Here is a 24,499-nt window from a genome sequence, read left to right as displayed (position 1 = left end):
AAGATATTATTTGCAGGGTTTCTCAAAATAAGTGGACTAGCTAAAGCTTGGTAATCTTTTATTTATAGAGAGATTTTCATACTGATGGTGTATACTGCATTGGGATTTGACATGTATTATTTACACAGTTGTTTATTTTTTTTTAGGGAAAAATAAAGATACCAAGATAGGCAACAAATGTAACTGTTCTTAATTATAACACAAAACCAAACAATTAATACCAAAAAAATAAAAATATGATCAGTCTAGGACTTCAGATACTTATCAAACTATGTGCTTCAAGAAGCAGAATGACTATCCATCAATCTCTGAAGGGATTTTCAATGGGCAGCAAATCTTGCTTAAAGGGTTATCTATTTTAAAATAGTTTCAAATTGCATTTTGAACTCTTTATTACCAAAACTGGAAATATGGCTTTACTCAATATCAAAATGAGTGATAAAATTTGTTCCTCTTCAACACACCCCATTCTCAGGTATCCTTTTAGTTAATATTTGCCAAAATGATTTAAAACTTAAAGCTTAGAAGAGAAGGACAAAGCCAGAATTGCTCCCCAACAACGCTGACTGCAAACTGTAAAACTCTTTGCTTTTCTTGTCCCACTTCTACACCCTCCCAAAAAATTATCCAAATCATGAGTAGATCAGACGTACTGGAGTAGAACCTTCCTTGTTGGCACAATTTACTAGTAACAAAGATGCTAATTTAAATTTTGACACTGTTCCCCTTACTGTTACCAAATCACAAAATTTAGCAGTAGTTTTCATAAAATTCCTTCTATAGAAAAAAGGCATAGTTCAGGCAATAGCATGAAATATCTATCAATATTTATTTTCGCTCTTTCTCATTTCTCTCATTTACTAATGACAACATATTGAAAGTTTATAAGAAAATATTACCAAATTACTCATTTCCTCCATGTAGAATTTTGGATTTTTGCACAGTTTTGATCAATAATGTGATTTTAATACAAGCTTTTATATTAAACAATATATATATGTATAAATATAACTATATACTAACTTTTGGTTAGGAATATATGACCACTACACTTAAAGAGATAATTTTTTTTTCAAAGAAAAGTACTATTTATTGAGATCTACCATCTCTTTCTGCTACTGTTTTTACCTCAACTGCAGAAAAGGCATGGCCAATATTTTTTTCTAAAGACTATAAAAGAAAACGAATATTTAGAAGAGATAAAAATGTTTATTCTGGAAGAAGTACCAATATTCAAATAAAAATTTCACTAAAAATTAGTTCAATGAATCTTATTTCTTATGAACCTTAGTAGCTACATCAATAACCTATTCAATATCAATACACTCACAAATAAAATGAAGTTATGATTTTCTGGAAGCTGGCCTGATATGCACTGCCAGGTACCATAGCATTTCTAGCCAGACTGAAATATCTGAAAAGAAAAGTGAAACAGTCTACCTGAAAAGTGCATGAATTTTAAAAGTGTATGCAAGATTTTACTGCTTTCAAAGGTCTAGCTCATATAAAGTCCATATGAGTAGACCTGAGCTTTTCTGTGCGGGTACATTTGAGTGAATATTTTGCTGAAGTCTAGATCACAAATGATGTCTGAAGGATTTGTTTTTCTCATTTTCACAGATTAGGCATATTTTTTCTAAAATCTTTAGACCCCAAACCATTATCTTTCTGGATATCAATACTACTTAATATCTTATAGTGTGGCATGCTAAGTCACCTCAGTTGTGTCCAACTCTTTCGGACCCCAGGGCCTGCAACCCCTCAGGCTCCTCCGTTCATGGGCTTCCCTAGGCAAGAATACTAGAGTGGGTTTGCCATGCCCTCCTCAGGGGATCTTCCCAACCCAGGGATGGAACCACAGTCTCATTATGTTTCCTGCATTGGCAGACAGGTTCTTTTACCACTAGTGCCACCAGTAGCTACTATTACTACCTTATATATTAACATATTAACAGAGTAAATGTTTCTGTTAGGTAGTTAGAATAGGAAAAAGGAGTCCAGAATGGCGGTGGCTAAAAGATAAGGAAGGGGAAAGCCTGCAAAAATAGAACAAAGGAAGGTCCTAGGGCCAAAGTGAGGACCTCAGGTAGAAGAAACTGTACCCCTGGCTAGCCCAATTTACATAGGGCAGGCCCAGGAGACAGGAGGAAAAACATATAAAGGATGAGCCAAAGGGCCAGGGCTCTCTCTGTTCTTTTGTGTCTTTTGGATTGGCATGCCCTCACACTCGAGGATGTGTTTTCCTTTATTTTCTAAATAAAACTGAGCTGTAACATGGAGCTGTAACACTGATCTGTCTGAGAGCTGAGACACAGTCTGTCCAAGAGTAGTGACACGCCGAGGGCTTTAACATCCATTGCTTCAAATTTTTCTTGTGACAAGACAGACCGAGGAAATTACACACTCCCCTGACATTTCCATTGGACAAAACCCTTGGGAAATATGACAATCCTGTTAACTAATGGGGCATAAGCTCCAAAATGCTTACAAATGATTTTCTTTCTAAATTGAAAATCTGTATATTTTAGACCAACATAAAATATAAAAATGGGGGAAGTTTAGGTAAGGTTCCACTGTTACTAGTAAATCACTGTGGGAAAAAATCTATAAGAACTAATACAACTTTATTTATATCATTTTTCTTATAACTGAACTTTGAGCCAGTGGTTGGTATTCAGGTATTGACTAGTCTGCATTAATTTAGTGCATTTTGCCTTCCACAGGATCTTTACCATAATGTGAATTGGGGTAACATATTCCCTGGTGGTTCAGTGGTAAAAATCTCATCTGCAATACAAGAGATGTAGAATTCATGAGCTTGATTCATGGTTGGGAAGATCCCCTGGAGGAGGAAAAGGCAACTCACTCCAGTTCATGGGGCAACCTTATGGAGAAAGGAGCCTGGCAGGCTACAGTCCATGAGGTCACAAAGAGTCAGACATGAGTGAGCATGCACGAATGAATTGGGGTAAACAAAAAAATGATTTATGGTAGAATAGGTAGTAATTCCTTACAGAGGGAATGAGAATGAGTATGTACACACCTAACCCTGTAACTGTGATCTCAATTATATGATACCACTCATAACATAATTTTGGAGAGTAAATGATTAATATTTTCTCATAAGCAAATGATATATGTATATATACATATATATTATCACATATAAGGTGGTCTTATAAATTTACCTCTGTTTCAAATTGATGAAATAAAGCTATAGATCCTATTTAAAAACTAAGGTCATTTTTTGGAGATTATTTTCCCCATAAAAACAAACAAACAAAAAAACCCCAAAAATGAGCTTGTAAATTCAGAGAACAGGTTGGTGGTTGGGAAGAGAAAGGCAAAACAAGTGACTGGGATTAAAAAGTAAATTTTCAGCTCTAAAATAAATAAGTCATGGGGATATAATATTCCACATGTTGACAGTTGGAGGAGGTTATGGAAAGGACATGACAACAGGCTGACCCTAGAGCTGGACTCAGGCAATCGGAGACTCTTCTCCCTCTCCCGTCAGTTCTGCTCACTGTTTGCACTACTAGCAGCCATTTCAAGGACTCAACCTTAAGAAAGCAATGTGTTTTTTAGGACCGTCTAGACTGAAAACATGCCTGAACTCTCTTAAGGGCTCAATATAAACTTTTAAGATTCTTCCAAGTATGTATGGAGGTCCACTCATCTTATGATCACTCAAGACTAGCCTCATATGTAAGTTTTCTCACTTTTTAAAGCTGCCCCCTACCAACCTCAACTGGTCTCAATCTGAACTGGTCTGCCTCTTTCCCAGGTCTCTTCTTTACCTTTGTGTATGGGTACTAGTTTTGGATTTCACCAGAGGAACTCTAACTGATCTTGCTTCTCTTTCTGTGTTGGGTGTTAAAATTCTTAGAACTAAAATTTTTACCAAGGCCTAAAATATATAAAGAAATCATAGCACAAATTTTATGATTCAACCTCATATATAATTATATCCTACTCTTCTTACCTTATCTTTTGTTTCTGATTTATCCTATTCACCTTGGTGTACTAAATACTTTTTATAAGCCATTTTTAATTCCAATCCAGTATAAAATAGAGTGCTAATAATAAATAATATTTGAATGTGCTGTCTTTTGACATTATAAAGATTTTCTTTCAACAATGACTAAGCTAGAGGCAAGGATCTAACATGGTCATAGTTAAAGATCTTTGAGTTGAAAGAGGATGGAATTTACAACTAGGATATACATTAGAGAGTATTCTTGTACTAAATTGCTGGTGAAGAAAGAAAAGGGAAGATTGAACAGAGCAAGAATTTGAGCTGTGGTGGATGCTGTTCAGTGACTTCAGCTGCTCTAGAGCCAAAATGGTGCATCAGTTATCTAACTGGACAGAAGACAGAAGATTTTATAACCCCTGCTTTAATGAGTCATCAGTCATTGCTGCTCCAGGTAGAACTTAATCTTTCCTCTCTTCAGTCTCTAACTCATGTCTGACTTTTTGTGACCCCATGAACTGCAACACGCCAGGCTTCCCTGTCTCTCGCTCCTGGAGTTTGCTCAAGTTCATGACGACTGAGTATGTGATACTGTCCAACCATCTCATTCTCTGCTGCTCCCCTCTCCTTTTGCTTTCAATATTTCCCAGCATCAGGGTCTCTTCCAATGAATCAGCTCTTCAAATCAAGTGGCCAAAGTATTAGAGCTTCAGCATCGGTCCTTCCAATGAATATTCAGAGTTGATTTCTTTAGGATTGACTAATTTGATCTCCTTGCAATCCAAGGGATTCTCAAGAGTCTTCTCCAGCACTGCAATGCAAAAGCATTAGTTCTTTGGCACTCAGCCTTTTTTATGGTCCAACTCTCACACCTGTACATGACTACTAGAAAAATCATAGCTTTGACTATACAGACCTTTGTTGGCAAAGTGATGTCTCTGCATTTTAATATGCTGTCTAGGTTTGTCACAGCTTTCCTTCCAAGGAGCAAATGTCTTTCAATTTCATGGCTGCAGTCACCATCTGCAGTGATTTTGGAGTACAAGAAAATAAAGTCTGTCACCATTTCCACTGTTTCCTCATCTATTTGCCAGAAAGTGAGGGGACTGGATGCTACGATCTTAGTTTTTTGAATATTGTGTTCTAATCCAATGTTCTCACTCTCCTCTCTCACCCCATCAAGAGGCTCTTTAGTTCCTCTTCACTTTCTGCCATTAGCATGGTATCATCTGCATATCTGAAGTTGCTGATATTTCTCCCCTCAGTCTTGATTCCAGCTTGTGATTCAACCAGCCAAGCATTTCACATGATTTACTCTGCATATAAATTAAAAATTCAGGGTGACAATATACAGCGTTGTACTCCTTTTCCAATTTTGAACCAGTCAGTTATTCTGTGTCTGGTTCTAAGTGCTGCTTCTTGACCTGCATACAGGTTTCTCAGGAGATGGGTAAGGTGGTCTGGTATTCCCATCTCTTTATGAATTTTTCAATAGATTGTTGTGATCCACACAGTCAAAGGCTTTAGTGTAGACAGAGAAGCAGAGTAGATTTTTTTTTTTTTTTTCTGGAATTCCCTTGCTTTTTCTATGATCCAACAGATAATGGCAATTTGATCTCTGGTACCTCTGCCTTTTCTAAATCCAGCTTGTACATCTGAAGTTTTCAGTTCACATACTGTTGAAGCCAAGATTGAAGGATTTTGAGCAAAACATTATTAGCATGTGAAATGTGTGCAATTGTACAACAGTTTGAACATTCTTTGACATTGTCCTTCTTTAGGACTGGAATTAAAACTGACCTTTTCCAGTTCTGTGAGACATTATTTTGCTTACATGTTTGAGTGCTGGTCAAAACTCCTTCTACTCTGCCTAGAGAAAACCTAGAGTATATCTCCCTTAAAGGGCACAGGTTGAATGATAAATGTTCCATATACTCTGTGTGTGTGAATGCGTGTGTGTCTTAAAACAATACACATTTGTTATTTCCATTTCTATCCTAGAATGTTTTAACTGCTCAGAGTCTCACAAGGCAGCAGTCAGGGTGTTGGCTGGAACTGTTGTATATATATTCACGTGTTACACAATATCTTTAGGTGCCTTATTTTGGGCTGTATACAACCTAGATTCTAGATGCTGACTTTAGTAGAAACCATTGTGTTATATGGGTTTCCCTGGTGGCTCAGAAAGTAATAAATCCAACCACAGTGCAAGAGACTTGGGTTTGATCCCTGGGTCAGAAGATCCCCTGGAGGAGGGCATGGCGACCCACTGCTGTATTCTTGCCTGGAGAATTCCATGGACAGAGGAACCAGGCGGGCTGCAGTCTATGCGGTGGGAAAGAGTTGGACATGATTGAGCAACTAACACTAACTGTGTTCTATATTTGAATTTTTAAATGTTTGAACATTTAAATTTTATGTTATCATGACAGTATTATGATAGAGATCTCCCTTCATAATAAGTATTCAAGTCATATATATTCTATACTCATGAACAATAAAGACTGCTGTTAGTCAATGCTATACCAAATGGTTTGAAATGCTGGACAAATAGGTAACTTGATTTAATCGCATTAAATATGGACAATGAAAAATTTATTTTCTTACTACATCTATCAGCCAGTTTCCATCTCTATGAAGCAAAACTCCAATATACCACATTCTTCAAATTCCATGAGTACATACATACATAGATACATACATACATACATACCTCAGTTTGTGAAAGAAAACATGGAGATAACTAAAGCACTAAAGTGAAAGTGTTAGTCACTCAGTCGTGTCTGACTCTATGAGACCCCACCAGGTTCCTCTGTCCATGGGATTCCCCAGGCAAGAATCCATGAGTGGGTTGCCATTACCTTCTCCAGGGGATCTTTCCAACCCAGGGATTGAACCTGGGTCTCCTGCATTGCAGGCAGATTCTTTGCCATCTGAGCCATCAGGGAAGTCCGAGATAAAATATACTTAGTAGAATAAGTACTAGAAGGTGCTACTATGTAAAAATTACTTTGCATAGTTCTCAATACAAGTGTTATACATTGTGTTATGTTTTGTTTTTCATTTTTTTAACTTAAATAACTATTTTTCTTTCAAATCAAAAGCAAATAACCACAGTGGATTTTTTCCCCTGTTATTTGTCTTTTTGGTTTGGATTAGGATTGACCTCAAGATTTTCTGATCTGAGTCCACTTTCTTCAAATGAGAAAACTAAAGTTTAGAGAGTCTTTCAAGAGCAATTATACGTTTGGAATCCAGGTTTTCCAACTCCTGTTCCAGTGTCTTTTCTCCCCCATTATTCCATTTATTGATATTAAAATCTCTGAGAAAACAATAATACCAACAAATATCCCATGCACAGTCTGTGTTGACAAGATATCCTTTTTATTTTCCCCTTTCTAAAATGACTTTTAAAAAATAGCTCCCTTGAGTACATAGCTTCAACAATTAAAGATGAGCTTTGTTTTTACCAGCCAAGGTGTGTTTGACATCAGTGATTAACAAATAGCCTTCTCTTACTTGTTAACATTTCCTTACCTTGGTCACCCAAGGCTTGACATATTATTAGGCAAAGAGCATACACTTTAAAACTATCCAAATACATCTGAGTATCAGACAACCTAACAAATTTAGAGACTGAAGAGATGTGCACATCAGTTTATTTCTGTTTACAGTGAAGAAATGTAGTTTAAGTAGGGTTTGACTTTTTGTGACATTTATTTAGTTCTTGAAATTGACTGACAAGCCTATTAATTTGTTCCTTGAACTTTATTAATGTAATTGGAAAACTGCCCACATGTCAATCAACTTCTAATAAGTAATTAGGTTCATAAATACTGTAAAATTATTAGCTTTTAATTTGACCCAACCACATATGTCAAAACAGTAACACTAATTTTATTCTTCTAGAGGAACAAAATACAGTGATAAAAATTCAGTAAGTGCGTTTGTAAAATGCTCCTCCTAAAATAGTGCTCAAAAGTTTACAATGGCCAGCAAAAAATAGTGCTGAAATAAGGCATGTAACAATTTCAATACTACTGAACAATATATGTAATGTAAAATTATGAAGAAATTCTATGAAAATTGAGCATTTGTATTAGCAGGGCATATACATGTATATATATATATATAAATATAAATTTTGCAACCAGAACATACATATGTATAGTCTGGTCAAAATGTGGGCCTAATATGGGATAAGAGAGAATGAAGAAAAGGAAGGAGAGATTTTTTAGTGTTCAGAAATATATCATTTAAATACACAAGAAGTAAAATATCTATATCTTAAGTGATTCAAATATTACTGTCAAAGTGTACTTTCCCTCATATTATAAATTATTTTTTATAGTGTTTGAACTAGAAACTCAAGTCAAAAGGCACTGAACAAAACAAGAGAACAGGAATGGGTGTGGATAACTGAAGAAATGTGCCTTTGACTTGTAACTTCATGTCATTTTTGGAAACTGGAAAAACCACTGCCCTCTGGAATATCCAGATAATTTTTGGATACAAATTGACTTTGGTGAAAATTTTATTTTCTCATATGCTTTTAAATAAAAAAAAACACCAAAAAGTCTTCAATGATCTGTAATAAGAAAAACCACTGAGGAAATTCACTGACTTACCCTTCAGTGTATAATTTTCTTGTTAAAGCTAATTGTTTGATAAGTTTAATCATCACAAAGTTGAACTATTTACTAATAACTGAAGCTGTGCTTGAATCCACTTTTACCCTTATGTGATAAAATAGTAAAGTTGTAGAATAACAATCTTTTCTGAATGTAAGCCATGTAACTTAAATATTTACTGTTGATTTTTGAAGGGTAAACTAAAAAATAATACCAGTAACTTGCTCATTCAGCTTTTCTGATAGGAGTAAAACAGGCATTCACTGGCACTATATTATCATATAATTTGTTATTAGTTTTACTTAGAAATACTGCGATATCATTTTCAGTTCCATAGTATTCTATTTTTATGCACCCAGCACATGATTAATCTATATGGCACAAAGAAACAATGCAAAAGGGCAAAAATATACATTTTTAATTTTACTAGCATTTTAATTACATTTTCCATGAAAAGTAATGTGTTGAGGGTAAATATGCTCTTACATTTTAGCATGCAAGCTAAAGAAAATAATTTGCTGATTCTGTTTATATTTGGAGATTGTAAGTTAGCTATGATTTATGATCTACTGGATGTAAATCAAAAATAAAACATTGTGAACCATATTTTTTCAATTACTCTATATTTAATTAAAGAAATTCTAGAAGGGTGCTTCTCTTCATTGCAACTTGAATCAAAGTAAAAAGAAGCTGAATTGAGACAAAGTGTTGGAAAGCTTGAGGATTACTTTTAAAAAGTTACTATTCATATTGCAAAAAGTTCTAATATTTTAATGTAGCCATCACAGGTTATCAAAAATTTATTGTAATGTATCAATCATGTATTCTCAAAAATTTATTGAAGGGGTGACTCATAGGAAGAAACAAAATGAATCGTATACAAAAGAATCATAATGTGGTGTTAATGGATAATTTTTTACCTCGGTAAGTAGGGATTTGTATGCCTATAATAGCCATTATACTTAATGGAATCTAAGAACATAAATCCCTGAAAACAGTGACAACATATCTTTCAACATTGTCAGTTACCTCTCAGTCATTCTGATATCTAAATACCAAATATTTCTAAGCATAGACCTTCACAATATAGCAGATATGGAAATGAGTACCTTGCACAGTTAGATGCACCTGCATTGTTCTTGGTGTATGTTGAGTCTGAACAGAACACGTGTACGGGCCATCATCTGTCACGTCTACATTCTGTATCTGGAGGCTGTAGTCCCTTTTATTCAATGTTGAAATTGAAACCCGAGGATCCACTGACCACTTATCACCTCCCGCAAAAATAATACTTGACCGATTGAGCCAGGCACCCTTTGAAGCTCCATCTTCCAAATAACACCTGCAAATTACCAGAGATAGAACATTATTAATCAAAATGAAAATGAGAGACATTATCTTTGTTCTGAGTGTATTTCCATATGCTGAATTATGGCACTGCTGCAAATGCAAACATCAGACATAAACACAGGAGACATGAACACACTGGTACATTTTTCATCCTCAAAACAAATATGAAACAATACCTTCACACAGTATGTTTAATTTAAATCAAAGCCAGTCAAAATCTTCTTTTATTCAGTCTGGAGGACAAGTAAACTTAAATAAGGTTAAATTAGTTCAAATAACAATTTCAACATTAAAACACATTTCTTTCTTTGAAATTATAAGAAGTAGCATATGTTCATTAGCTAGCCTGATTTAACCTAATCCATTTCTGTATATACTGTACCAGATGTATAAAACACAAAATGGTACCATATATAAGTTTATTTTTTTTTGTTTTTTTATGTTTATTTTTAAAATTATCTGCATTTGCAGAGCAGTAGACTTGTACACCGAAACTATAAACTGCATTTTACTAATAATATTCCTGCTGCAATTAAATATAGCAAGGCTAATATAATACTTTTAGTAGTAAATTCTTGCCATCTTTTCAATAAACTGATCAATAGTTTTTCCAGAAAGCATTATTTTATCCAACAATACTTACAGAGCACCTACTATTCAAGGGACATTGCCTTTGCTCTCCAAAACTTTTAGTCTACTAAGGAAGACAACTAATTAAATCAACCAATTACTAATTAAGTCAACCAATGAATAAAGCACAGAAAGAATACTTTTATTAAATCAGATGCAAGACACATGAGAAACAAAAGAGGGGTGCTTGACATAGAAAGGTTGTTGCGAGTATAGACAATGCCCAAGATAAGGAGATGAATAGTGGAAGATGTGATGTTCTAGACAGAGGTGCAATATGTGGATAATACCAGGGAAAGGTGAGAGAGGAGAACCAAGCATTTCAAGCAAGTAGAAAGCCTGGAATATAGGCTAGGAGGGATGAGAGATAAAATTGAAAAGGTATACTAGACCTAAGTGATAATAGCAAGCATGATGGCTATTAGTAGATTTTAAGGCTAAATCTGAAGTCATTTATTCAGAGTTGTAATTCTGTAACAAAATTCAAAAATATAGCTTTGCATCCACCAGACATCAGGCATGCTAAGATTTGAAACAGAAGGCTGTGGTCACGTATCAGTGATTTTTGCTGAGGCCTGGAATTTTAAATTTATCTTGAAAACACTGTGGTACAAATTAAAGACTGGTTCTCTCAAATGAGTACAAAGCACAGCTACAGAATCAAAATACACAGACAAGGAAATGGTTTGACAGTATCTCTACAGAACACCTTAGGGGATTGAAGGCAGCATTTTGAGACTGGTACAAAATTGCAAGTTGAAAGCAACAGGGTAGACTACTGCCAACTGTATCAAACTAATCAGTGGGTGAAAAAATAAGAAACAAGATACATTGCTGAATCTACTTTGCAGTCAGCTTCACCATCTACAGAATGCAAACTAGTAGAAGTCATAAAGGTCACTGTTAATTGAAAAGCTTTTCCTGATGTATTTAATGAAGAAAATAAAACCCATTTTAATGACATAATTAAATAATTATAGTGTATTGTCATTCTTAATAATATGCTGAAAGAAGCTACAGGGGAGAGTTTTCATTTCACAAGATCACACGTGTACTGGTATGAGTAGAACATGGGACTATCTCTACTAGGATTGTGATAATTCCAATGTCTACATTTAATATGTGGGTTCACCAAGTGTTTATTGTGTGGCCTTTGCATTTGTGGCCTTCAAACTTTATCATATGTAGTGTTCCTAACAACACTGGGAGGTATAGATTGCTATGCTCAATTCATCGTCAGAATATAAATAGAATTTTGGGGTTAAATGACTTGTCCAAGCCACATTGTTAGTGGGTGGCAAAGTTGAATTTGCAATCAAGTCTTGTATCTTCACATTCAATGTCCTTTTCACTGTAATGAAGATCAAAGGCTTTTAAAATAGATTTCAAATATGGGAAGATGATTAGAATGTTGCAGAAATTATTGCAAGTAATTTCTTATTTACTGAATGTGACCAACTGCTTAACCTGTCCTATTCTAAAGGAAGCAGAAAATTAATTATTAATGGATATTTTACCATGAAAGTCTGATTTAGAACACTCCGTCTGGTATTTTCCTTTCCCTAGAGACAGCAGCAGTTTTACCTTTATTTGGGGGTGGGGGTATCAAGAAGACTACAAAAAGTAACTGGTATTTAGATATTAGAGGTTTCATAGAACTGATCAGAGTTATAATTCTTACTCATAGTATAAGCACTGCTCCTCTGCTGTGGCATGTCAGGGATATTCATATAAGAATAAATTCTAACTTCTTCAATGAGAAAAACATGAAAAAAAAAAAGGATCCTTTATGTCTCCTTGGCTAAGATAATTATAGTACATAAATTTTATTGACTCCAATCCAAAATTTTTCAAAACATATATTAGGAAGACCCTTTAATGAGACTCATGGGAAGAAAGCTGGTGTATCATTTCCTTGGATTTGTGTAGAACTATGTCAGATCACTGAGGTAGAACTTAAATACCTCAAATTGACATATATGGAATTTAACAAATTGGGAACAGCAACACTTAGGCATGACTTTCTATTTTATAAAATTATTAGATATTTACAGAGACTATAAGAATATGAGATGTTTGGATGTCATCACCAACTCAATGGACATGAGTTTTAATAAGCGCCATGAGTTGGTGATGGACAGGGAAGCCTGGTGTGCTGCGGTCCATGGGGTCGCAAAGAGTCAGACATGACTCAGCAACTGAACTGAACTGAAGGTCAACTATAAGATGATCATGTAAAATGTATTACATAGGCATATACATATATGTCTCCTATCTCGCTCCTCTTTGTTCTCCACATCCATCTTATTTTTTTCCATTTATACAAAGAAATGCTGCTTGATATGTGTATGCTCTATTAAGAAGAAATTCTGGAAAGAAAAAAAGAGTTTAGGGTATGACAGAGGGTAATGGGAGGGCACAAGAAGGACAGAAGTGGTGAAAATTAAGTTTTGTACTCTTTAGACACCAAACTTTTTTTTTCCCTTTGGTTGAAGAACTCTAGTGATCTAAAGATATAATCTGTTGGAATCCTGACTCATGCAGAATTTATAATTCAGCAAGTAGGATAAATTACATTCATGACTTGCCATCATGAAGATTAGGAAGAGAAAATATAGTAATTAAATGGTTCTTATAATGGATTATTATAATTATCTGAAGGTTTCTGGCTTCTGCCATTGACACCATTCTCCCCACAACAAACAGAATGAACTTCAGAATTTAAACCAAATCATCAACAATTCCTGGAATCAAGGCTGCTTGGAGAAATATCAATAACTTCAGATAGACAGATGACACCACCCTTATGGCAGAAAACAAAGAGAAAGTAAAGAACCTCTTGATGAAAATGGGAGAGGAGAGTGAAAAACCTGGCTTAAAACCCAACATACAAAAAACTAAGATCATGGCATCTGGTCCCATCACTTCATGGCAAATAGATGGGAAAACAATGGGAATAGTGACAGATTTTATTTTCTAGGCTCCAAAATCGCTGCAGATGGTGACTCAGTTCAGTCACTCAGTCATGTCCAACTCTTTGCGACCCCATGGACTGCAGCATGGCCAAGCTTCCCTGTCCATCACCAACTCCCAGAGCTTACTCAAACTCATGTCCATTCAGTTAGTGATGCCATTCAACCATCTCATGCTCTGTCATCCCCTTCTCTTCCTGCCTTCAATCTTTCCCAGCAATGAGTCAGTTCTTCATATCAGGTGGTCAGAATGCTGGAGTTTCAGTTTCAGCATCAGTCCTTCCAATGAATATTCAGGACTGACTTCCTTTAGCATGGACTGGTTGGATCTCCTTGTAGTCCAAGGGACTCTCAAAAGTCTTCTTCCAACACTGCAGTTGAAAGGCATTAACTCTTCAGTGGTCAGCTTTCTTTATAGTCCACCTCTCCCATCCATACATGACCACTGGAAAAACCATAGCCTTGACTAGATGGACCTTTGTTGAGAAATTAATATCTCTGCTTTTTAATATGCTATCTAGGTAGGTCATAATTTTCCTTCCAAGGAGTAAGCATCCTTTAATTTCATGACTGCAATCACCATCTGCAGTGAGTTTGGAGCCCAGAAAAATAAAATCAGCCACTGTTTCCACTGTTTCCCCATCTATTTGCCATAAAGTGATGGGACTGGATGCCATGATCTTAGTTTTCTGAATGTTGAGCTTTAAGCCAACTTTTTCACTCTCCTCTTTCACTTTCATCAAGAGGCTCTTTAGTTCTTCTTCACTTTCTGCCATAAGGGTGGTATTATCTGCATATCTGAGGTTATTGATATTTCTCCCAGCAAACTTGATTCCAGCTTGTCCTTCACCCAGCCCAGCGTTTCTCATGATGTACTCTGCATATAAATTAAATAAGCAGGGTGACATATGCAGCATTGACATACTCCTTTTCCTATTTGAAACCAGTCTGTTGTCCCATGTCCAGTTCAAACTGTTGTTCCCTGACCTGCATACAGGTTTCTCAAGAGGCAGGTCAGGTGGTCTGGTATTCCCATCTCTTTCAGAATTTTCCACACTTTGTTGTGATCCACACAGTCAAAGGCTTTGGCATAGTTAATAAAGCAGAAATGCGTGTTTTTCTGGAACTCTCCTGCTTTTTTGATGATCCAGCAGATGTTGGTAATTTGATCTCTGGTTCCTCTGCCTTTTCTAAAACCAGCTTGAATATCTGGAAGTTCATGGTTCACATATTGCTGAAGCCTAGCTTGGAGAATTTTAAGCATTACTTTACTAGCGTGTGAGATGAATGCATTTGTGTGGTGATTTGAGCATTCTTTGGGATTGCCTTTCTTAGGGATTGGAGTTAAAACTGACCTTTTCCAGTTCTGTGGCCACTGCTGGGTTTTCCAAATTTGCTGGCATATTGAGTGCAGCACTTTAACAGCATCATCTTTCAGGATTTGAAATAGCTCAACTAGAATTCCATCACCTCCACTAGCTTTGTTCATAGTGATGCTTTCTAAGGCCCACTTGACTTCACATTCCAGGATGGCTGGCTCTAGGTGAGTGATCATACCATCATGATTATCTGGCTCGTGAAGATCTTTTTTGTACAGTTCTTCTGTGTATTCTTGCCACCTCTTATTAACATCTCTGCTTCTGTTGGGTCCATACCATTTCTGTCCTTTTGAGCCCATCTTTGCATGAAATGTTCCCTTGATATTTCCAATTTTCTTGAAGAGATCTCTAGTCTTTCCCATTATATTGTTTTCCTCTATTTCTTTGCATTGATCGCTAAGGAAAACTTTCTTAGCTCTCCTTGCTATTCTTTGGAACTCTGCATTCAAATGGGTATATCTTTAATTTTCTCCTTTGCTTTTCCCTTCCCTTCTTTTCACAGCTATTTGTAAGGCCTCCTCAGACAGCCATTTTGGTTTTTTGCATTTCTTTTCCTTGGGGATGGTCTTGATTCCTGTCTACTGTACAATGTCAGGAACCTCTGCCCACAGTTCATCAGGCACTCTGACTATCAGATCTAGTTCCTTAAATCTATTTCTGACTTCCACTGTACAATCATAAGGGATTTGATTTAGGTCATATCTGAATGGTCTAGTGGTTTTCCCCACTTTCTTCAATTTCAGTCTGAATTTGGCAATAAGAGATTCATGATCTGAGCCACAGTCAGCTCCCAGTCTTGGTTTTGCTGACTGTATAGAGCTTCTCCATCTTTGGCTGCAAAGAATATAATCAATCTGATTTCAGCATCAACCATCTGGTGATGTCCATGTGTAGAGTCTTCTCTTATGTTGTTGGAAGAGGGTGTTCCCTATGACCAGTGCATTCTCTTGGCAGAACTCTATTAGCCTTTGCCCTGCTTCATACTGTACTCCAAGGCCAAATGTGCCTGTTATTACAGGTGTTTCTTGACTTCCTATTTTTGCATTCCAGTCCCCTATAATGAAAAGGATATCTTTCTGGGGTGTTAGTTCTAGAAGGTTGTAGGTCTTCATAGAAATGTCAACTTCAGCTTCTTCAGCGTTCCTGGTTGGGGCATAGGCTTGGATTACCGTGATATTGAATGGTTTACCTTGGAAATGAACAGAGATCATTCTGTTGTTTTTGAGATTGCATCCAAGTACTGCATTTTGGTCTCTTTTGTTGACTATGATGGCTGCTCCATTTCTTCTAAGAGATTCTTGCCCACAGTGGTAGATATAATGGTCATCTGAGTTAAATTCACCCATTCCAGTCCATCTTAGTTTGCTGATTCCTATAATGTCGATGTTCACGCTTCTCATCTCCTGTTTGACCACTTCGAATTTGCCTTGATTCATGGCCCTAACATTCCAGTTTCCTACGCAGTATTGCTCTTTACAGCATTGAACCTTGCTTCTATCACCAGTCCCATCCACAACTGGGTGTTGTTTTTGCTTTGGCTCCATCCCTTCATTCTTTCTGGAGTTATTTCTCCACTGGTCTCCAATAGCATATTGGGCACCTACCGACCTGGGGAGTTCATCTTTCACTGTCCTATCTTTTTGCCTTTGCATACTGTTCATGGGCCATACTGTTCATGTTCATGGCCAGAATACTGAAGTGGTTTGCCATTCCCTTCTCCAGTGGACCACATTCTGTCAGACCTCTTTACCATGACCCGACCGTCTTGGGTGGCCCCACAGGCACAGCTTAGTTTCATTGAGTTAGACAAGGCTGTGGTCCGTGTGATCAGATTGGCTTGTTGTCTGTGATTGTGTTTTCAGTCTGTCTGCTCTCTGATGCCCTATCTCAGTGCCTACCATCTTACTTGGGTTTCTCTTACCTTGGATATGGGCTATCTCTTCAGGGCTGCTGCAGCAAAGCTCAGCTGCTGCCCCTTACCTGGTGGGGTAGCTCCTCTTGGCCGCACCTATTTACTGGGTTATTATTTTCTGTCTCTCCCTGCTAAAAGTAAGATCCAGGAACTGTCCATTTAGCCACTTCTATATATTCTAAGGCCCTATACATAATGGACAATAAATATAAATACTTGTTGAGTGGATGAATGAGGGCAAAAATTAACATACTTTTAGAAGAAGAAATAATATCGTAAAGTGTATCAAAATTTCCAAAGTGCAATCTGGTTCGGCAAGAAAAGTCATGGACATATTAATTACACTTTAATTTAATTACATATTAATTACATTTAATTACACTAAGTAATTAAACAGAGATATTTGTGGCACAAACAATAACTGTTGTAAAACACAGAGGAAGGCCTAAGCAATCAAGTGTTTGGTGGGGAACTAAACTCAGCATTGAGTGAACAGAGTCAAGTGGTTGGTGGGGCTTAGAGGTCGGTTCATAACTACTTGAACTAAGAAAGACCCACAGCATTTGTCTCTGTACTTGATGAACCACTTCAGGCCAGTAAATATTCTGCTTAGTATGTACTGGGCACTTTGTTAGGCACTTTACCTTCCATATTCTGTTTAATCCTCACATAAATTATGAGCCAGACACTAGTATCTTCATTTTATCTACAAAGACATGAAGATACTGGGAAATTGTAACTAGAACAAAGCCGATCAGCCTGTACTCTTAACCACAGTGATAGACTATTCTATTCATTCTTAGAGTCAGACTGCAGCAAGGGTGATGGGTTCTTCTGTTTCAGACGGAGGGATTAATATGTGAGGGAGAAGTTGGTAAAACAAAGATGATCAAATCATTAATAGGGGAAAGATGAAGCAACAATTCTCAGGTTACAAACTTGGATCATTTTTCATCTCTGGACTTTCAAATAGAACATTTTAACAACTAGTGATCTAAGATCCCTTTGAAGTCTAGACAATGAAATAATATGAATAAAAATTGCTTAGCAATGAAGATATCCTTTAATTGCGTATGGCATGGATTTTCTTGAGAGCTTTTTTTTTTTTTTTTTTGCTCCACTTAAAAAATCTGCTAAACTACCCACTGTATAGGGACATGAGTGAAGCAGTTCTAAAGATACCCTCCTCAACATAATCTGTGCTCACACCAAGACAATCATCATGACAAATACTTTTAAATTTTTAGTCAGTCATCTGGATGTTTTATATACACAGTTCCAAACATCTGGTTGTTGAAAAATGTATAGAAAATAACTTTAATAGTTCATTTTACATTTAATAGTTCAAGATTGTTTAAACATAAACTTAAGATAGTTAATACTTTTCTAATAAAACTGACGTTGCTGCATCTGAACTCTTTTAAGGAATTCCTTTATAAATGGTATTAGTACGCATTGTGTTGTGCTGCTCTGCTCAGTCATGTCCAACTCTTTGAGACACTATGGACTGCTTCCTGCCAGGCTCCCTTGTCCATGGGAATTCTCCAGGCAATAATACTGGAGTGGGTCATTTCCTCCTCCACCAGGGAATCTTCCCAACCTGGAGATTAAAGCCCTGTCTCCTGTGTCTCCTTCATTGGCAGGCAGATTCTTTACCATCGAGTCACCCAGTAAACCCATTAGTACACATTAGTCAAGTTCTTATTTGGCGGGGTATAAAGTCCCACTTGGTGAGGTGCTATTCGAACAAAATGATGTTGGAATTATCCTAATAGACTCTGTGACACTATCTCCTATGTGATTAAATCTGAAAGGTAGACATCAGAAAGCTTAGTAGAAATGAGCATATTTGGGTTATTTACTTTTTTAAGTTGATTAAGAAATTAAGCCTGTGACTGCCAAAGGATGAGTTTTTTTTTCCTTTCGTATCTCTAATTCCCTGTAACACGTTCCCCAAACATAAGCCTTAGCACTGCTTCCAGCACCCTACACAGCAGGATTTATTCAACTCAATGGAAAAAGACTAGCGTTTCTCAAGACATGTTGATTAATGAAAGCTCCTATTAAAGGTACTAATTAATAAAAGAAAAGTACAATTTCCCTTGGATTCAAAGCTAAATTGTGTGCAAATGATATTCCTGTGAAGGAATTGGCCAGCTACCTTCACAGCTGTCTTCATTGTATCACAAAGTTCTATATTTGACAGAAGAATGTTCAAAAGCACACAGAAAAAATAAAAAATTCAGAAGCTCATAGAACCTCCACGCTAATTTTGCATACAAAAAGAGCTTTGATATCCTGGTTTCAAGCCGAAAATGAGGTAAGGAGAGCAAAGCAGAGATTAAACAGAACAGAACAAATTCTATCTCCTCACCCACTTGCCTTTGTTTTTAAAGTGTTCTCTTATTAACGTATTTCCTGCCAGTTATTCCTTAGATAGTATAATAGATATGGATGTAGATAGGAATAAGCATATAGATATAAATATACACATATATTTATATAAGTATTTGTAAGTCATACAATTACATAATGTGCAATATTCCCCAGAAAATAATATTGTATATAATATTATGATTGATGATATTTTGAGTTAACTTTTAATACTTCTGTGGCAGACGGTACTCTGGTGCAGAAACACTTATTATCTTTTTGTCTTGGCAGGTGTAGGGCATGTGTGACTTTGTCAAGAGAAATCCACACACAAACACACACACACACACACACACACACACACACACACACACACACACAAGAGAAATCCACAGAATTAGTAATCTGTCCCAAGATCTTTTTTATTAAGTGAAGCACTCACCCTTACAGATGGTGAAAATTATATTTTAAAATATATTTAAAGAGATTTCTAAGTGAGAAATATACTTGTGGAGGAAACAATTCGATATTATTGTGTAGACAATAATAATATACTACTACCATTATGCTTACTCCTTGGAAGGAAAGGTATGACCAACCTAGATAGCATATTACAAAGCAGAGACATTACTTTGCCAACAAAGGTCCATCTAGTCAAGGCCATGGTTTTTTCAGTGGTCATGTATGGATGTGAGAGTTGGACAGTGAAGAAAGCTGAGGGCTGAAGAATTGATGCTTTTGAACTGTGGTGTTAGAGAAGACTTGAGAGTCCATTGGACTGCAAGGAGATCCAACCAGTCCATCCTAAAGGAGATCAGTCCTGGGTGTTCATTGGAAGGACTGATGCTGAAGCTGAAACTCCAATACTCTGGCCACCTCATGCGAAGAGTTGACTCATTGGAAAAGACCCTGATGCTGGGAGAGATTGGGGGCAGGAGGAGAAGGGGACGACAGAGGATGAGGTGGCTGGATGGCATCACCGACTCGATGGGCATGAGTTTGAGTAAACTCCGGGAGTTGGTGATGGACAGGGAGGCCTGGCGTGCTGCGATTCATGGGGTCGCAAAAAGTCGGACACGACTGAGCGACTGAACTGAACTGAACCATTATGATCTGTCAGATACTGTTCTAAGCACAGTATCTACTTCTACTTCTCTATATCTACTTCTCTTTCAATCTTTACAACATCCTTTGTGATAGGTATCATCAAGTACTATCATTTTGTCCATTTTTAGAGAGAAGGACATGAGGTACAAATAAGCCATGTAAGTTACTAATGACATGCTTATAGAAATTTGTAATGCATGGCATTACCTTTATTATGACATAATTTTATTTAACCTCCAGGCATAAATATATAATATTAATGACATACATACATTTATTTTTAGAATGGGAATTATGTCATGTTAAGTATATTTTAATTTTTAAATATTATATTTTTACCAAAAAAACACAAATAATATTGATTTCTTATTTTGTGAAAGAAAAACAACTTCCTATATATTTTATTCTAGCACTTCTTTGAAATAATAAAGCTATTTTAAAAATGTCTTGGATAAGAGATTGAAAATATGAGCTACTATCTAATTATAACACCAAATTCTCAAACATACATATTTTTAATATTGTAAGTCAGAGAAAAGAATATTGAAATTAATGAATGTTTAAAAAAAGGTTTTCTTTGTTTTCTCATACATTCTATACCTAATTCCTAAAAGATGTGAACTTTAATAATGATCAAGCAATGGCATAAATGCATACATTTAACTTAATTTAATGCACAATTTAAAGTAAGTCTGCATTTTTAAAAACATATATATATATTTAAGAACATATATATATACATATACATATATATATATACTTGTATATGCAAAACTCAACATTTTAAATGCCTAGGAGATCATCGAATATTGGTTTTGTATTAATCTGTAAATTCCAAACACTGAAATCACTCATTTTAATTTGTAATTAAACCATATTTTCCATAATACTATGAATTGCTTTATCCTTTTTCTCTACATTGTCTCATTAAAGTCAAGCTTCCATGTTAGCCTGTCTGACTATGTTTAGAAGAGGCAATGACAAGGGAGTTTTATATTTAGGACGTTTCAATACATTATTTATAAACCACTCAACATATGAATTAAGATTCATTCAGTAAAATAGGCATGGATAGAGTAATACTGACTAAAGTAAAAAAAAGTCTTAGTGCAACATAATGACTTTTTCGGACTATTACTAAAAATCTAATTATGATCAGCTTGTCTTATTAATAATAATAAATTCTATTTTCTGAATGAAATGATGATTAGGTCAAGTGATATGGAAAATACTTTTATATATGATCTCATTTAACACAAAAACATTTTGAGAGGGAGGAAGGTCTTATTACTTCAACGTTAAAAGTGGTCATTCATCAAAGTATGATGGATAAAAGAGGCAGAGCATGTAGAAAGGATAAGACGTCACATATTTGAGAAGTTAAAGACTAGCTTTGTTCAAAGCTGATAGAAGAATCAATAATCAGATTGGGAACTTTTTTTTTTGTTTCTACTTTTTAGATTTTGAATTCAACTAAACCAGCTTGCTTTCTCCCACATGGACCTACGTATGAGATATTTGGGTCTGGAAGGGCTTCAGGAGTTTTGCTAACTGGCAGGTGCTCTGAACCACTGTGGGGAGAATTCGGTCTGCAGAGCTATCTCCCTGGCAGCTACTTCCTGGATAATTTGGACTTTCACCTCAGGTGCTATAAAAGGAATGAACACTACATTCAGAATGCAGGCAGGAGGTGTTTAAAATAGCAACATCAGAGAAGGAGAATGCAGCCAGGTCCAGAGAAGTGACAGAGATAAAGCTCTAGGGTCCAGGCAAGTCTTTCTATACCATCTTCTTAGGGATGGAGCCACATACAGACACCTCACTCTTAAAACAAGAGGAAAAAAAAAACACACACACATGGAACTCTGTACCCAAAGCAATATAAGCAATCCTAGTGCCTTCCACCAAACATCTACTTCTTTTCATTAAATATCTTTGTGTTTAAATCATTTGGAAAGCATTCTATTTGCATATAAATACAGATGATAAAATAAGAAACATAACAAATGGATATACAGAAATGTTACAAACTCAACTGTTTTGTCAAACTAAGTATATGCCACTTTACAGCATCAATAAAAGCAAAAATAATTATTCTGTCTTTGCTTATGTTGACCTTTAAACTTTCTACTGGTCACTGATGGAGTTTTCTTCTTGCCTTTTTTTTTTAAATAAAAGATATTCTGTGCACGAATTTTATTTTATGAATAAGAATGAGTATATAGCACAATTAATTAAAACCAGCCTTGCAATCATTAACTAAAGTAGCCATTAATCCATATTTATCTGTCCTCTCTTGAGAAAATTGACTAAGTCATATTTCAATATGAGGTATGTCTTAAAATACAAATTAGGGAATGTATCTCAGAGGGAAAATAGTGTAGGTTTTCTTTTTTTAATCTGCTTCCTGCAAACAAATTTAAACTATGTTTTTTCAGAATTTGTTAAAAGTTAAAAATAATCTCAAGTTGGAGTTTTTGTTAGATCACAGGGACACATTATATGTCCTTGAGAAGCAGCATAGCAGAGTGATCAATTATAGTTAGTGTGTGTGTGTGTGCACGCGCAGGGGCACACACGCGCATGCTCAGTCATATCTGATTCTTTGTGACCCTATGGACTGAGCAGCCTGCCAGGCTTCTCTGTCCATGGAACTTTCCAGGCAAGAATATTGGAATGGGTTGCGATTTCATACTCCAGGGAATCTTTCAGACCCAGGACGGAACTCGTGTCTCTGTTTTCCTGCATTGGCAGGCAGATTCTTTACCAATGTTGGAGTCCAAATGCTAGCTTTCTTGTGTACTAGCAGTGGGACGTAGGGCAAATTAATGTGCCTTAGTTTTCTCATCTATAAATTTGGGTTTTTAGATTTTTTGACAAGATTGTCTAAAATTATTTGACAAGATTGTTAGGATGTTTGTTAAATGTACCTGGTAAGTGTGTAATTAAGGGCAATTATTCATCCATCACCTTCCTACAGTTAAGTTGATGTTTAAAACAAAACAAGCTACCACCATCCTCAATGACCAAAATCCCTTATGCTGTGAAGTATAATTTAAAAGGAATAAAAAAGAGGCATTCGGAATTTTGGCTTGATAGAGCAAAATGTTACTTATCTACATTGTCATAACCTGGGGCTGGTTCATGAGAAAGAATTTTTACATAAATGAAGGTTATACCTTAAAGTACTCCTATTTTACCTTCCTTGAACTTCCAAACAAGCTTTTCCTTTTTTTTTTTTTGTATTTCCTCATGTTATAGGCAGAACATGTTAAGAAAAAGAGAGCTTCCGTGTTATTACCTTTTTTAAAAGTTATATTGAAACTTAAAACTTATGTTTTGGATATCAACCCCCTGGTTTATTAGCAATTACTTTGGGCAAGTAAACTCAACTCAAAAGTAACTATTAAAGCATTACTCACATATTTGCAAAATTGAGATAGCACCACTTATACTAAGTAATTCCTATTTTGGTAAAAGATTAAATGAGACTGTGCACAGGAGATAGATTTATAAAGTTTTAAGGCAAAATATGTATATGAATACTTTGTAATTATTATGAGGTTTTATGAGTTAATTTCCCTCATAACTCTAGGACATGGTTATGCATCTCTGTTTGCAGATTGCATGAGTACAACGATCTTCCCAAACTCAGGATGATGAAGTAAAGGTGAGCAATTGCTTTCTTTTTGCTTTTATGATCCATAAAATGATTTTCTACACTATGTAAAGTATTGCATGCTTTTAAAATGTCAACTAAATTTTTTATCATAAGCTAAGGTCTTTGCAAAAATTATAATTTCTGATTACTATAAACATGGGTATATTAAAATAAAAATGTTAATCCTCACTTTAAATGTGTTAATTCTCACTTTTAAATGCATCCAAGAATCTACATAACAGTGATACCAGTAATTTTAAAAAAATAAAAAAAGAACAAGCTCTATCTTTTAAAAAATGCTACATTGTTTCTCTTTCTCCTCAAACTCATATTTTTAATCCACTTTTGCCATATAATTTGGTCCTAATCTAATTTTAAAAATTAAAATCTATTATTGATACCTTATATGTAAATTGGCTATAAAAATTCTTGTGACTGTAAGGATCTAAGTAAAAAATACTATGGAGGAATTTATTTTTACAATCATTCAGTTCAGTTCAGTTCAATC

The 24,499-nt window shown here is 35.7% G+C and overlaps 1 protein-coding gene across 1 annotated transcript in view; it reads right to left on the bottom strand.

Moving 5' to 3' along the window:
* NEGR1 (neuronal growth regulator 1) overlaps window positions 1–24,499 on the bottom strand; it is a 961,959-nt gene that overhangs the window by 543,811 nt on the left and 393,649 nt on the right. Inside the window, exon 2 of the mRNA XM_061121612.1 lies at window positions 9,717–9,949. Coding sequence (XP_060977595.1) covers window positions 9,717–9,949 — 233 coding nt within the window. The remainder of the gene's footprint in view (window positions 1–9,716; window positions 9,950–24,499) is intronic.

The sequence above is a fragment of the Dama dama genome, chromosome 20 (assembly GCF_033118175.1).
Source record: "Dama dama isolate Ldn47 chromosome 20, ASM3311817v1, whole genome shotgun sequence".
In the NCBI taxonomy this organism is placed as follows: Eukaryota; Metazoa; Chordata; class Mammalia; order Artiodactyla; family Cervidae; genus Dama; species Dama dama.
This window is presented reverse-complemented; position numbering and strand designations above follow the sequence as displayed.